This window comes from Telmatherina bonti (genome assembly GCF_933228915.1).
Source record: "Telmatherina bonti genome assembly, chromosome: 9".
NCBI lineage: Eukaryota > Metazoa > Chordata > Actinopteri > Atheriniformes > Telmatherinidae > Telmatherina > Telmatherina bonti.
Genome location: NC_136627.1, coordinates 29,370,013 through 29,386,355, shown reverse-complemented (window position 1 = coordinate 29,386,355; position 16,343 = coordinate 29,370,013). Strand labels below are relative to the sequence as shown.

The 16,343-nt window shown below is 39.8% G+C and overlaps 2 protein-coding genes across 5 annotated transcripts in view; one reads left to right on the top strand and one right to left on the bottom strand.

Moving 5' to 3' along the window:
* The window catches only part of stim1a (stromal interaction molecule 1a), a 29,556-nt gene extending 13,430 nt beyond the window's left edge, over positions 1 to 16,126 (top strand). The window contains exons 7-14 of one of the 4 annotated variants that reach the window (XM_079246373.1): positions 2,403 to 2,580; positions 7,277 to 7,454; positions 8,213 to 8,380; positions 8,974 to 9,074; positions 10,310 to 10,539; positions 11,340 to 11,420; positions 11,978 to 12,041; positions 12,740 to 16,126. In XM_079246373.1, coding sequence (XP_079102499.1) covers positions 2,403 to 2,580; positions 7,277 to 7,454; positions 8,213 to 8,380; positions 8,974 to 9,074; positions 10,310 to 10,539; positions 11,340 to 11,420; positions 11,978 to 12,041; positions 12,740 to 13,250 — 1,511 coding nt within the window. In that variant the 3' untranslated portion in view covers positions 13,251 to 16,126. Of the gene's footprint in view, positions 1 to 2,402; positions 2,581 to 7,276; positions 7,455 to 8,212; positions 8,381 to 8,973; positions 9,075 to 10,309; positions 10,540 to 11,339; positions 11,421 to 11,977; positions 12,399 to 12,739 lie in introns of all 4 variants that reach the window. The other 3 variants (XM_079246371.1, XM_079246374.1, XM_079246372.1) reach the window with 3 other exon arrangements.
* Positions 1 to 16,343, bottom strand: part of chrna10a (cholinergic receptor, nicotinic, alpha 10a) — a gene marked incomplete at both ends in the record, with an annotated part of 208,196 nt that overhangs the window by 26,914 nt on the left and 164,939 nt on the right. The window lies entirely within an intron of this gene.

Genomic DNA, 16,343 nt, shown 5'->3' with positions numbered 1-16,343 from the left:
TGCGGAAGAGTCTCAATCCACTCGTTTTGCCCGCAGGCTGATCTGACAGCCTACGGAGAGGGTCGGTCTGAAGTAAATAAAGCGATTTGTGACAATAACTCGATCAATCCCAGCCCTTCTGGTCGCAGAAATAAAAATAAATTAGCCTGAAATGCACATAATAGTTCCACTTTAAGAAGTCAGCAATGGTTTGACTGCACACCTTTGTTTCTGAAGCACATCCATCTGTATATTGAAACACGATGACAGTTGGCAACACCCATGAAACACTGACATTTTGAATAATTCAACTTCGCTTGCAAGCTGGAAAGAATATTTTAATTTCAGAAAACATTGCTGCTTTCCTGACTGGAAAATGGCTAATATGAATAATAATTCATTGGAAATGTGTAAGTTTGGAAGAACTGAAAGACCTCATTGAAACATTAATGAAGCAAAAAGACTTAATAAACCTTCAAAGAAAGCAGGCATTTGCATTGCAAAAAAGTGCACAGTGTGTAGAGGTCTGTGTCTGGCATGTGTTATTGTGGTCATGTTTTTTTTAGTCGCACCCCAAGGAAGGCATAAGGAAAGGCTGTCTGGCTTTGACAGTTTCTCAAAGCTAGAGTTCCCATAGTCTGACTGTGTGGAGCAGCAGCATTTGAAGGCACACTTTACAATAGTGTCTGCTTAAAATAGCAGACAGTTGTGTAATGATTGACCCAGGCGTATCCGGATCTTGTTATTTACTTTGGTTTCTGGCTATTAAATGTCCCTTGTACTCTTTTGATGGCATTTCTGACACAGATTTAATGCTTTGTTTATTAGATGCAATGACAAATTACTCGGGATCGACAGACTGTAAGAACAGTGTTGTAAAAACAACTTGAGAGCATTCTTCTCTGCAAAGGCCGATACCGTTTTAGATAAATTAATTCAATTCTGTACCAAAGCTCCATCTCTCCATCAATTGCCATGAAATCTTCTGTAATTGTGCTGATGGACATCACTGAAAATATGGCTTTTCTTTGGCAGATGCATAAGTCAGCCCACAGAAGAGGATCATTAGGTAGTTACTTATTAATTTTGAAGAGGAAATTGCCAGTATTTCACATAAGTATGCTTCTTTTAGTCACCCAGGACAAATTTAGCAGCACAGCACCTATGCTGCACTTCAGTTAAACAGCGTGACCTCATTTTGAGACATACTGCTTATTGTGATTAAGAGATAATGATCTGCATGTACCAGCCAATTGTATGTTCTGTTGGAGGAAGAGTTGTGTTATTCTTACGCAGCAGAATCAAAAAATGGGGCAGACCTGTAGTTCTCAGTTGCCTAGTAAATGTATTATTAGTATTATTTAATTTTTTAAAACAGCTCTTGTGTGTTATTGTGATTCAATAAGGGGCACGACTGAGTTTAGTCCCTGCAGCCTGATGAGCCTTTTTTGATCTGGATTGTGTCAACTTGGCCTGCAGAAACTGACACAGCCCACCTAAGCAATAATTTAATGCAAGATTGACAGTTACACATGTGACGTAAATGTTGCTGTGGGGCAAATGTTGTTAATGACCATTTAAAAAAGCATGTTGGTAATGAAATATATTTCCAGTTTCCGTGTCATTGTGATCTTGTCCAAGGTGTTTAAATACGTTGGTCTTTTGTTTCACTCCAGGAAGTAGAAGTTAGAGTTTTGACAAGTCTTTTCTGCATTCTCCCATAGTGGTTTTCTAAGGGGGAAATAAAAAAAAAAGAAAGAAACTGGCATCATCATGTAACTCACGAGGCCTGAACAACAGGCTCTGTGTCAGGTGCTGCATGAATGTTGTTCTGATTTCCAAATGACAAATTAACACAAACTTGATTGCCGATGTAATTTAGGCCATTGTGGCTTTTGTATCTAGTTAAAAGGCAATCTGACTCTCATAAGCTTTTTTTTTTATAAATGGAGCAGTTGCTTTCTAGAGGGTGCGACTTCTAGCAGCTATGACACTGGCTTTAACATTTACCACATGCTAGTGTTTAGAGAAATAGCAGCTACGATTAAAATAAAACGTTAGATTTCCTTCTTTGATTTTCTTTGCAAAGATGTTGGTTAGCAGACTGAAATAGGTTGTGTTAAGCTGTCTTTATTGTGATCTTTTGCATTTGGCCCCCCTCTCACCGCAACCTGAACTTGTGCGACTGACTCTATTTGTGTCACATTTGCAATATGACTAGGCTACGGTTAAACCTCACACCACATCTTTATGAAGCTTACATTGTTTGACTGCTTTATCTTATGATCCTGATGTGCACTGTTGTCCTTTGTTGTCTATTGAAATTAATATAAAACATCATATTAAGGCTCATACAGTTTTGTTTATACCCCCACATGATGTAACTTTTCTTCTTGTTTGTTTTCTCCCACTTTTGCTTTTAGTGAACAGACATAACCACCTGAAGGATTTCATGCTGGTGGTGTCAATAGTCATCGGGATGGGTGGGTGCTGGTTTGCCTACATTCAGAACCGTTACTCAAAGGACCACATGAAGAAGATGATGAAGGACCTGGAGGGCCTGCAGAGAGCTGAGCAGAGTCTGCATGACCTACAACAGAAGTGAGGGTTTTTCCCACCACCCACACAACAAACTGTCAAACCATACAGACACTATTCTTCTCAGTTCAACTTAATATCTCACTATTACATTTGTACATTTTGGGTCAAGGATTAAGATTGCAAATACACGATCCAGCTGTCTTACAAGTGATATAAAACTAGATTTAATAAAAACTGCAAGTTCTGAATTAAAAATGGCCATTGTTTAACTGAATTGAGTAGTTGACCTCAAACATTTACTAAATTAACTCTGCAGTGCTCTGCTAAGCAGATCCAGTGACCTTAGATAAGTGTATTTTTTTGTGTGATTATCTGAAGCTTGGCCTTGTTAACATAAATTAGCCAGCAAACATAAGCTTAGTTTCTTTTGCCTGCATATGCTTTTACCTAGTGGATGAGTACATTTTCACAGAGCTACACAGAAGTCAAATTTCAGCTGCGCCTGTTTGTTTGATGAATGTGATCTAAAGTTTGACTTTGTCCACATTTAGCTTATTTAGAACTATGCTGTTCTAAAACGGGTAGTGGAAAATGTTAGCTAATTTAAAAAAAAAAAAAAAAGGTAAAACAATGTTAAGATGTCTCTAGATAAAGCAAAACTTTGTATCTGAAATTGAGTGCCTGTAACCTTTTTTTTTTTTTTTGTATCCTGAAAATATTTTGAATCCTCCATTGATCACTGTGGATAGAAGCTGTTGATTAGAAAGCACCTGGGATTTAATTTGTCAGACTAGTTCTTAAAAACAATTGTCCACAAGGACAAATGACACGAACAGATGTTGCTGTGTGCTTGTTAGTAAACTTTCCAGTGGGACTGTGTTTAAAAATTCAGCTTTTGGTAAAACTTGGAAATTGATATTTTTATGCATCTTCTCTTTTCCGTTTACAAGCGACCATCCTTTTGGATGACTTACTGAGGCTCGACGAGATCTTAGGATATAGACACAACTTCCCTGTGTCAGTTCTGTCCAAAATCCGCTTATCTTGCAGAGACAATGCTGCATTCTGTTCTTTTCTTCCACCAGAGTGGATTGCCTTCAGCCTGTGGCATAGCCACATTCAACAGCAGGAAGTGTTAGTTTGCAACAAGAAGCATTGTTATTCTAGAAAAAAAGATATAAATGAGACAAATATTACTAATTAGTATTTGACTGCACCATTTTTGATAACTGAAGTAAGAAATGAATGTTTGGACACCTACTGGTTTGTCATCTTACCGCTAGTGTTACATTTTAGGAAAAGTCAAGGAGGTGGAAAGAGGTGAAAAAGTGAAAAGTTAAATATCCCTTAGTGTAAGAATGTTTTATATTGTTGGAAGGACAACAACACAAATTTGACCTGCAGTTCTGCACATAGAAAAGCTACAGGAGTGGCCAACATGGAAAGAGTTAAACCCCTCCGGATGTCATGTTTTGTTAGATTAAAAACAAGTGAGAGGCCCGTTGCCTGACCAAAGGAAGGAGCAGTGACAGGTTATGCAGCATGACTGCATAACATTCCTGCCTTGATTCTTGGAGGCTCTGAGGAGGGAAAAGGGAGCCATTACTCTTTTCTACCCATATTGCCCACATGCTCTGGTGTATGTATCTGCTGGCTGTTCAGGCTTGTTTTGGATACACACTTTGGAAACTTAGTGATATGCTCCAGTGAACAGCAAATAAACTGTACCAACTTTACCAGCTGAATTGAGGCTGGTATTTGTTTATATGAAAGTCAAGATAAATTTTGTTTATACAAAACATTTCATGTGCATTACATGAAACATTCAAAGCATTAAAACGGTGCAAAAAGAGCATTGAAATGTTGTAAAAGGCAGGAACAGATGGCAAAAATCACACCAAAACCATAATAAAGAAATAAAACAAACTTACTTAAAGCAAGTTAAAAGTTACTCTGCAGATATCATAGATGTATGATTTTTTTTTTTTTTTTTAAACCGTGATTTATAAGTCTCTACATGGGATTCAAGTAATCTCCACTGGCAGTTTGTTCCACATGTTTGCAGCATAGCAGCTAAATGCTGCTTCTCCATGTTAAGTCTGAACTCTGGTTGACATGAGTCTTTGAATCTAAAAGCTCTGCTTGGTTTATATTCTCTGAACATATCACACATGTATTCTGGCCTAAATCGTTTTGGGATTTGTAAACCCTCAGTTGGGTTTTAAAATCTTGTCTGTAACTGACTGGAAGCCAGCGTAAAGATTTAAGACTGGTGCGTTCAGACCTCTTAGCCTGGTTAAAACTTTAGCAGCAGCGTTCTGGTAGAGCTGCAGATGTCTAAAGCTCTTTTTAGGAAGCCCTTTTAAAAGATTGTTCAGTAATCCTGTCTGTATGGATGAGTTTTAGCGGCAGAGCTTTAGTCATGAACTCTTCATTTTCTAGTTCTCCGCTGCGTGTGTTGCATATTTCTGAATAATGACATGCCCTTTCTCTGCAGTAGTGCAGAAGGGTGAAAGTGTTTTGTGGAATGAGCTTGACATACACAGACCAACAGAGCCGCAGACTGCTGCATTCAGAGCGAGCCCAAACTGTCCCTCTGATGGACAGCCTGGTCATCCGAGTGTGGCTGCATACTTTGATCCGTTTAACACACTTGCCTTTAGCAGTTTTGCAAATGGACTTTTACCGCATTCTCTTGCAAGGCTAATTGTTCCCACATATTTTTTTGTCTTTCTTCACGTCATACCAGAGAACATTTTCTGAAATGTCAGAGTTCAGATATTTAGTTAACTGTAGGTACCAAATTGCACCTAAGCTGCATGTAATATCTTGTTTGCTTTGTTGGACAAAGCAAACAAGATAACAGACAGTGTTACTTCACATAAAGTACCCTGACCAGAGCAGATACTGCATTGTGCTTATGCCCTTCAAGTTTTATCCAGTGGTTCAGCATTGCAGTACAGTTAATCTGCGGCAGTGCTGTGTGACTGCATTTAAATGTAATCTGTTGTGAGTACAAAGTCAAAGACAGAAGAAGTTGTTTTTGTCTCTGGCGAAGTAGAGTTAAATTGTTATCATTGAAACAATGGTTCGTTATCTGATGATTTACATTATGTTTTTATTTATGATCAAAAAGCTATATGATCAGTAAAAGCAGTCTGTGTATCGACTCCTGAAAGATAAAGAACTATTATCAGTGTAGATTTTAATGCAAATCATTAAAATGCTAGTTTTTACATGTTTCATTTACAGATGTTGTGCAACATTGTGATTTACAAGAAGGAGCTTGCATCTCTATCAGTGCCTGTGTTTCAAGCTGAATTAGAGGTATATGACCTCTGTGTGTGACTTGAGTCTTTCTTCCTGATCCTTCCTGCCAGCTGCTCTCTTTCCATACCTTCAAGTAGATCCTGTGGTGGTATCAAGTAGCCTGGAACAGACATGGCTTCCCTGTTGGGAGACAGTGGGAGGTGGCTTCAACAAGACAGGGATTTCCTTGGTGCCTTTTATGACACTGTCTGACACAGCCTGTGCTTTACTGATGGTAATGAGTCTGACAGCTTAACATATCAGATGTAGCGCTAATGTGCTGGAGGTGTGGTGGGCATATAGACATCCGGGGGGGGGGGGGGGGGGGGGTGTATACTACCATCACAATGTGTTGTGTGACAGATATTCAGAATTTAGTGTGTACTTTTGTCAGCTCGATGCAGATTCAATAAGCTTGATATTGGTAATGATTTCCTGCTAAAAGAGATAAAAATAATCTTTACTCTGTACAAAGCAGGTTTGATAGGAAATGACTTGGTGTCTCTGTGACACATTGCAGCTCTGCCAGTGCTTTGAAATGTTCGCTCAAGTGTGGTGGAGGTCAGGGTGTAAAGCATCAGCAGGACTGCCAACTAGCCACATTTTCCATTGCAAGTGGTCTAGATCGGCTTTCATTTGTCTGTTATCTGCTGTCGGTGCCGTTTTGTCCAACTGGTGGGAGGTGCTGCTTCCTAGTGACTGAAAGGTTGTATTACCTTAAACACAGTTGTGTAAATAAAAAAAAAAAAAAAAGACTTCTGCTTATCACTGTCATACAGGGATGCCCTACCTTTCTGTAGTAACTTCTTTCATTTTATTATAAACTGAAGGTTCAATTGTTCTAACTAGGTTTGCAAATTTCAGTTTTAGGTCAAATTCTCATTATTTTTTAGACCCTTTTTTTTTTTTTTTTTTTTTTTTATAAAAAGGATTTAAATACATTATTTAGTGTTTTTCTTCATGTATGCATGATTATTCCATGGTGGGATCAAGGTGTATTTTTTTTTTTTTTTTTTTTTAAGGTGCTTGTGTAAAAATATCCCACATAGATACTAACACATATGCTCTGAACACTACTGGAGCAGTGAATATCACACTGTACTCTTCTAAAGTTACACACTGACAGCTGTTCCAGTTCTTGGCTCTGCTTCCTGTGATGTTGCTTTATTGTAAGCTGCCTAGCAGCTGAAGGCAGCCCTCTGCTTACTTGGTGTTAGCCATTGTTTCCGCTGATGCAGGTCTGATGCAACGCCTACATTCCATTCATTAGTGGCATATGCATACTTAAGAGTTTGCCCATAAATAATTACACTGGCACCATCTTGACCTTTCTTAGCGTTAAAGAATTCACAGATGACAAACAAATGCAAAAAAAAAACAAAAAACCACACACACACAGAAAGGTAAAGGATTGCCGTTTACCCCTTTGTCCCCCGTCTGTCCCCAGGCTTCAAATTGCTCAGGAGGAGCACCGTACTGTTGAAGTAGAGAAGGTGAACCTGGAGCAGAAATTGCGAGATGAAATAAATGCAGCAAAGCAGGAGGCCCAACGCCTGAGAGAGCTGCGAGAAGGCACAGAAAATGAACTGAGTCGCCAAAAGTATGCAGAAGAGGAGCTGGAACAGGTATTTACACAGTCACCAGTGGCATTTAGACATGGTACACAAAAGGCAAACAAGGGAACTGAGTAGGTGAGTTTTATAACCTTTGAAGGTGGCATCTGCGCCAGATATTAAGGTCTTTGAAATACACTCTACCTTGAGTACAAATACACCCACTGAGGTCTTTGTCCATTTGCTATTTGGAAGGGAAACCACAACAAAGCCCACACAAGCAAACAAGAGTTTTTGCTTGAAGGGCTATTACAGTGATTTATGCTTTTGTTTCTGTGTTTTTGTTCAGAATAATATTGATCACTTGGACTCATGCAAGGCTTTGAGATCCAGTGTACTCGCAAGACACTTAAGACTTCTGATTACCTAATTTATATTCCGATGTGCAATGTCCTCGCTGTAAATATGGCTTGTAATTCATTTAATTATTAAAATGTGTGGTAGCATGTGGTTCTGAGATGTAATAACAAACCTTATCACTTAGTTTATTAAGTGCTGCATGAAAAAGATAATTTTTATACTTGCCTTCTAAAACCTGCATTAACTCTTTACTGCAGCTGAGAAAATAAACTTCTGTTGTGTGTCCTTTGTTTTTGGTTATCAGCTTTGTTTTGCAAAGCAAACCTTTTCATATTAATTAGTTTACATCTTGCCAGGTTTTATAAAAGACTTGTGAATCTTGAATGTGTTTACTAGTTAATTTTGTTGTTGTTGTTGTTGTTTTATTTTTGTTTATATTTTATCTGTCATGTAACACTTGCAACTTGAAGGTGCGCATGGCTCTGAAGAAAGCAGAGAAGGAACTGGAGTCACGATCTGGCTGGTCACCACCAGAGTCTCTTCAAAAATGGCTGCAGCTCACTCATGAGGTGGAGGTGCAGTACTACAACATCAAGAAGCAAAATGCTGAACGGCAGCTCCTAGTGGCCAAAGAGGGGGTAAGCATGTGAAAACTGAGGAAACAGCCACGCTGTTGAAAGTTTGATATATTTCACTGATCCTAAATCTGTTTGGCAGGTGCTTTATAAAGTCTTTACACACAATTTTTTTTATTTATTTTTGTATTTATTTGGCAGGGACAGTACAAGAATACATTGCCACCGAGGTGGCCGATGCCATGTACATAAGGCTTATAGCCGCAGGCTAATTTATGGCCCCCGTCCCAATACATACGATTAAGAGACTATTTTTTTCCTAAGTATGACCACCTATGTTTATGGTTTATTGAAAAAAAATATATGTATATATACTGTATGGGAAAAATGACAGAGTAAAAAAAAAAAAAAGTATCTATATTCTGTTTCCTTTTTTATAAACAATTAACATTTTACTGCATAGCTGAGGAATCAGAGGTCCTAATAGTCTGAATAATTACTGTTGAAATAAATAATGTTCTTTAAGTTACAAATGGAAAAAAGGTCATTTAAGTTATTTTGTAACAATGCCGTTCATATTTATGAATTCTTAGACTAGTTTTGTTTCTAGTTATCACTATTTAGACAATAAGTGTTTGAACTTTTCTGTTTTGCAGGCAGAGAAGATAAAGAAAAAGAGGAACACTCTGTTTGGAACTTTCCATGTGGCTCACAGCTCCTCTCTGGATGATGTGGACCACAAAATATTGGCAGCAAAGTAAGTCAGTTATTTTAAAAGTTCATTAGAAAGGTAAAAAATTTTTTCTTTATCTGCCATTTTGTAAATAGTCTTTTTGTGTTGTGAGTAATAAAGGTTCCAAGTAGGGATGCACCAATCCACTTTTTGGGAGTTCCGATCAGATACTGATATATGAAACTTGAATATCTGCCGATACCAAATCTGTTTATGTGAACGTTATTGTGACTGGTTATTCTTGCTGTTCTAATTGTGCAAGACTTCATTAGGTTGTGATATAGTACCCATCCTTTCTTAAGTTACCTCACCAATACAAATATAGTAACATTACAGATCTAACAATTTCGACAAGTTTTATTTTGATTTGGCATATTTTACCTAAATACAACTGTAAATGGTTTTGAAACAAACATCTAGCTTTTAGTGTAACAAAAAATGTCACATTTTAACATTCAAGGCATTTATTTCTTTTAAAACATGTCTGAAGCATGTCATCAAACACATCTGCGCCAGCTTGACTAGTGTGGTATCGGATATTGGTTGTGGTATCAGTACACTTTTCTGAATATTAAGTACAAGTACACACGCTTGGTATTGAGCCGATACCAATACTGGTATCAGTATCTGTGCATCCCTAGTTCCCAGCAATCATTGGACGAGAAGAAGGGTACACCCTGGGCAGGTCGCTGGTCCATCGCAGGGAAACAGTCACTCACACTCACTCATAGGGAGAATTTCAAGTAACCTGTTAACCTAATGCATGTCTTTGGACGGTGGGAGGCAGCTGGAGTACCCGGAGAGAACACACACATGCACAGGGAGATCATGCAAACTCTACACAGAAAGAGTGTGTGTTGTTTGAACCTCCCCCCAGCTGAGGCTTGGACCAGCAACCTTCTTGCTGCGAGGGCAAAGTGCTAACCACTACACCAGGGGTTTCCAGCTCCAATCCTCAATGGCCACAGTCCTGCTGGTTTTCTATGTATCCCTGCTCCAACACACCTGACTCTAATTAATTATGGTGCAGAGCTTCATTGGCTGGTGGATCCATTTAATGGAAGCCAGGTGTGTTGGAGCAGGGACACATTGAAAACCTGCGGGACAGCGGCCCTCAAGGACCAACTTTGGACACCCCTGCCCGACACCATCGTGCAGCATGATTGCTGGCATAGGCTCCGCAACCTTTAATTGGACAAGCGTTTAGGACAATGGCTAATGATGAGAATTAAAGGTTAGTTTCTCTTCCTGTGTGTCAGACAAGCCCTCGGTGAGGTGACGGCTGCTCTTCGAGAGAGGCTGCATCGCTGGCAGCAGATTGAGATCCTTACAGGATTTACCATCGTCAACAACCCAGGCCTTCCGTCGCTGGCCACAGCACTCAACCTCGATCCCAGCTTCATGGGCGGCAGAGCCACACCTCAGCACTTCATCATGTCTGATGACTTAGACGACCTGGACGAGGGCATCCTACCTGGAAGTCTGCAATGTAAGGGCTCATCAGAATGTGTGGGCCAGTCTGGGATACGATTCCCTAAATCTTCAAAGACCGTGTTGGTGAAATCTAAAAATCTACCCACGTGATTTGGAACTTTTTATGCAACATTTTCTAGAATTCTCTGGCCTCCCTGGTGATGGAGGGACTGTGGGTTTAAGATGTATATCGTTGAATGAGTGTTGGAATTTGTATTTTGTAAATTCACATAATTGTCTTGTACTTTTTACACACATTTCCTATCAAATGATTATTGTTATTGCTCTAATTTTGTTTACTTAATTTTTATTCCATCAATGAAACTGAATACTTCTGTGACTTTACCTCTGGAAAAAAAGAAAAATATACTTCTTGATGAGAACAAGTTTTTGTGTAGGCCTATTTTTAGTGTTTTTTGTCCTGATAATGTGCAACAAAGGAAATGTGTCCAATGCAGGCAGTTCTCAAAGCTTTGTTTAAACCAAATATGATATTCAAAAGACCACTAATCAGATCCATGAATTAAAAAAAAGAACAAGAATAATTGCATAATCATTGGGTGAACGTATTCTAATCTCAAGCCAAGAAAATCCTGTTCTGGTTCGACGTATGTATGACTTATTACAATAAACATAATGCATCAGGTTGCAGTTTAAACTAACTGTAGGTGGAAGTTTTACTTGAAAGTCCTGTCCAGCTGGAAAAGTAAATGAGTCTTTTAATTAACATTAATTACACCCCTGTCTCACTCCCTTGTCCCCCTCCACTACTTCTCTCACTTTGTTCCCAACACTGTCTCATTGGCCTTACTGTAGATGGCAGCCTACTTCTGGAGCGGCGAGCAAGTGATCTGTGGTCCATTGCTTCAGACTGTCAGCCCATGTGGAAATATCCTGGTTGGCTATTTAATCATGCCCCAGTTCAGTCCTCAGTCTGTCTCTCCCTTTAACTCAAAGCCTCACAGAACTTTAATCCCTTTTAACCAGCATTAGGCTGCAGATGAACACCGCTGAGAGGAAAGGAAACTTTTCCACGCTGCGTTCATCCTCGCACTTCCCCTGATCTTGCCTTACTGCTTCCTCATCACCTCCTCTATATCTCGTCACCACCCAGAACACCCTTTTATTCTTCCCACTCTAATTTTCTTCCTGTACCTTTTTAATGTGCATTGCCCTTTATGAGGCAAAATGTTGTCTGATGTGTTTTTTTTTCTCTTTTTACTTTAAGAAAATACTTTGAGGGTTTTTTTCCTTTCTGTTAGTAGGGGAGATAAAGCAAGTTATCAGTCACCTCTAGTGCATGATGCTGAATTAGAAAGTAGTATTTGTGATACTAAAGACGTCTAGAAACTGGTAAATGTATCCCAGCATCTGAATGCCTTTCCTCTAGTCTCCCTCTATTGGACTGAAGTTCCCAAGTTGCTGTTAGTAATGCTGTCATTTTGTGCCAACAGCTCCCAGTATGATGTCTCTGCGCCAACGACACATTGACCCCCAGCTGGCCATGGGCTCCCAGAGGTTGGTAGAGAGTTCCCTGCTCTCAGGGCAGCAGGGAGAGAGCACCTCCCACCCAGCCAGACCTAAACCCACTTTCAGAAAGTCACGCAGCCATTCATCTGGGCAGCTTGAGTGTCTCCCTCTGCCTTCTCTTTCCTCGGCTGTTTCTCACCCATCAGTCATCTGTACCTCCAGTCCAAACCCTCAGCCCGTGCTGCCCTTGTCCTCCTCTTCCTCCTGCTTACCCAGCTCTGTGGCTGGTGTAGCCTTTCATTCCAGCCATGCATATCACGCTTCCTTCCAGCCCATGGACCCCATTCTCGATTTGTCGTTCTCAGACGTCTCGAAAGCGCTCTCTTCATGCACCGACGGTTTCGGGTATTCATCTTTCTTCACACACTTCGCATGTGTGCTGTGTGGGTGTTTTGTTAAACACCTGCTCTGATCCAGTTTTTGTTTCTTGCTTGATATATGTATATTGGTTTGCTTTATGTCACTGCACCTCAAAGCATATACTCTTTCTCTAGATCTAGTTGTGTTACTAACAGCTGTGGAGTCCTCTAGAGCTGTGCTTGGAGTATTTGTGGCTTTGCAGGCATAGTTTAGACAAACCCGAGCATGCCAGGCTTCCTCTTAATATATATATAAATATTTATTTATTTATTTTTTTTTTTTTCCCCCTTATTTCTTCTAATTTGTGCATTTCTTTCCCACCACAGGGACTTAAATCGCTCTGATTCCGACTCCTCGCTCTCTCTCTCCCAAGTTGGTGACCGGCTGTCTGCCTACAGCTCCAAAGGCCTCCTAATCAAGCCCACCTCTTTATTGCATGGGCTCTCCAGCCGGGCAGATGATGCAGTCTCTCTGCACGCTCACACCCCCAATGGAGGGAACCGCATTTACGAGGGAGGTGCTGCAGAGCCCATCTCCGACAGCCCGATTCTCATGAAGAAGATTTATGGCATGGAGAAGACACCCAGCTTGGGAGAGATCAACAGCCTGTCAGAGTCATCCCGCTCTTTCAGTCCTAACTCCACTGAACCGGATACACCATCGCCTACAGGAGGGCAAGGTGGGGTCATGGGGGCAAAAGGCAGTAGTCGTATCCCACAGCTGTCCTCCAAGAAGAGCCCCCTGGAGGAAGACAGTGGCTCAACAGGAGAAGATACAGATTCCACTGCCAGCCGCAAGAAACACACCTTCAAGATCTTCAAGAAACAGAAAAAATAAGAGCTACATGAACTAAAGGCTGTCAGAGCTGTTCTACTGTATTCCTCTGCCTGGTCTGGTTTTTTTTGTTTGAAAATTTTGTTTTTGTTTGTTTTGGTTTTTTTGTTGTTGGGTTCATTAATGGTCAAATGACGGCACATTTGTTGCCATTGCATCATCATGTATGTTATAAACGTCTGTGAAAGACTGTGGGAGCAACCAACTGTTTTGCTTTATCTGCGTAATTCAATGTTAAATATGTGGGGAGCGAGCAGGTTTGTATATTGGAATGTAAAGTATTATTTATTCCTGCAGGAAATTGTGCCAGTCTGAAAGGGAACTTTCTCCCTCTTTTGTTTTTTTTTTCTTTCATGTTCGACAATCTATAACATTTTGCATGTCTTTACTTTTGTTTGACTGATGCTTGAATGCTTTTAGTGTTCGCTTGGTTCTCGTTGTTAACCTGCTTAGGAAACACTCGATGTTTCTTTGATTACTACCTAGCCACCTATCCTACAAATCTGAAGTGAATGCACACTCATGTTTCTTTTAGGGTTCCTCCCCACCCCCGTTCCGCTGGGTACGTTGTTTTTATCAATAGGTACAAGTTTTTCTGTCATTTGTGGTCTTGTTGGCATAATAAAAGGCACATTCAGGGCAACTTTAAGCAGTAGAAAGCAGTGATATTTTAGTCACTTAAATTTCACTTTTTGACCATCCAAAATGTTATTTTAACATGGTATATTAGATAGTTGCTAATAGGTTTGATTGACTGTCATGAAAGCACATCTTATGTTACAAAAGGACAATCAAAAACCAGTTAGCCATTTTGCTTCAAGGGTTTTTAATATTGAGATTACGGTGTACGTGTTCATTCGGGTGCAGGGCAAGTCTCTTCATCAATTGCGAAATTGCTTCCAACTTTTTTTTTTAATTTTTAATTTTTGTCCCCCTTGGAAGAAACCTTACCAAAACATTTGCTATAACAAGTCTAAGAAATGCAGAGAAAGCAGCGTGCTACATGATAACTGCATTAACGCTGAAAATCAGATAATTTAGATGAGGAACGCCTGACTCATAAATGATTGAGCAGTAAACAGATATGAAAACTGATGTCTCCATCTGGCGAACAGGGTGAAGGTTAAAAATCCGAGTAAAGTACAGACAAATCTGCATTCTGTTTCATCGAAAACGATGATAAAACGTTTAAATGAACCATCAAGCTTAAGCTAAACCATGAAAGCAGTTCCCATGCATATAAAATAAGGGTTTGGTAATCGTAAGAAAAGGAAATGCAGTTGCAGTGCCCTGATTGACAGATCTCTGACTAGTTTACGTAAATGTGCTTATGGTGCAAGCAAAGCTGTTAACTGAACCAAACTGCTCGGAAAATCACAAATGAACACTGCAGTTTCGAAATAAGTTTCTAAGCTATATAAGTGAGCTTTCCAGATGTGAACAAAGTTGACAACATTGTGTAGTCACTTTAAAGCAGGCAGGTGTTGGCTGTGATCCTCGACTCTAAATGTGCGCTTAACCTCAGTGTGTTGAGTGGTTGCACAGCTCTCTCACATCAGTGCAGTTGTGGCTCTTCACATGTTCTGCACATAATTCCATCCAGGAAAGATGCAGTTCTGCAATAAAGGCAAAAAAAATGTATTGGCTGGCTTCCAGGTGCACAGGGTCTCTCTCAGACTCCCAGTCTAATCCAGCTGTCTGCTTTGGCTCACCTTAAGTATTTACTTGCTACACCATGGAGACATTATTTCAAGCTTGTACCAAAAGCCTTGAACGTGAAACCAATGAACTTCATGGAGCACCGTCTTCAAGTTTTTAACTGGTTTTTAACCAACCACCATATAACGTGCATCCACGCAGATCTCTGAACTTGCTTTACTTGGATTTTAACTGGTGTTTGCTATCTTGTATGTTAATGATTCTCCTTTTTTAGGTGGGCAGTAAAAGCTGTAAATACGATTGTTGGTGCGGGAGGGGTGTTACAAGGGCTAATGTTACAAGGAAAATGATTTACTCTGTGTAACATAAAAATATTCAAGTTGTAACCACTTAAGGTCACTTGGCTCAACGAGTTGCAGAGGCTAAAGACCAATTGTGTAAAAGTGCCAAATCCCTACTTCTGTGTCAGAGGCCTTTGTATGTGTGGTGTGTCCAGACCTTTGAGTCCCTTTTACACGTACTAGAAAACTGCACGACACATGCAGTGCCGGCTGTCCAGAGTTTAAATACTTAATGTTCAGTGGGTATTGTTTCTGTAACAGTATCATCAGTACGGTCCGTTTACATTTGTTACAGACAGTTTCCATCCTCAGATTATTATAAAGGCTCTTGTGCCAGTTTCAACGACAGTTGCTTCACTAAAGCACAGAACTATGCATCAGTAGTTGTAGGTGATTTCTAAAGTAGTGAGGATGCCAGTACTCTGAGGGTGCTCCTAATGAATGAACAACCAAAAAGTGCTGCAGAAGACACAGTCCGTCTCCCCCAGCCTCGTAATGTAACAGGTGGATTGGCTGTTTAAGACATAGTGAATATTTTATTTAAGAAAAAGCCAAAAGATATCAATTTCCTACTGGTACTTTTTTAAAGTGTCATTTGTACCTTTTTTTGCACGACAGCTGTAAATTAAGTAATGCCATTTGAATGTATGGGAGCGCGCGTTTTTTGTCTGTCTGCTGCCAGTATAATGCACTGTAACGTTGATGCATGTCAACTGTCATAACGAAACCTATATTGGGTTAGAAGAGTGGATCAGCTTAAGCTCTCAAGTCGCTTACCATCTTTTCCTCCTCCTCATTTTGAGCTTCTATTTATGAAAACGCAGTATATTTGTACAGAGAAAGTTTTAATTTTGCATCTACTGTGGTGGTCTAGACTTTCATGGCACTCCTGCATGATAGCAATAAACTATTTTGAATGAATAGCAGTTTCTTTATCTTTTTCCCCCCCTCCCCAATTAGAAAAAGAAGAGTTTAGTCCCCTAACATACTTTTTAAAAGTCCAATATAAATGTAAATTCTGAGTAAAATGAATACCATTTGGATGCATCTTAAAGAGAATGCAACCAACTATACACCGTATTTATATGGTGTGTGG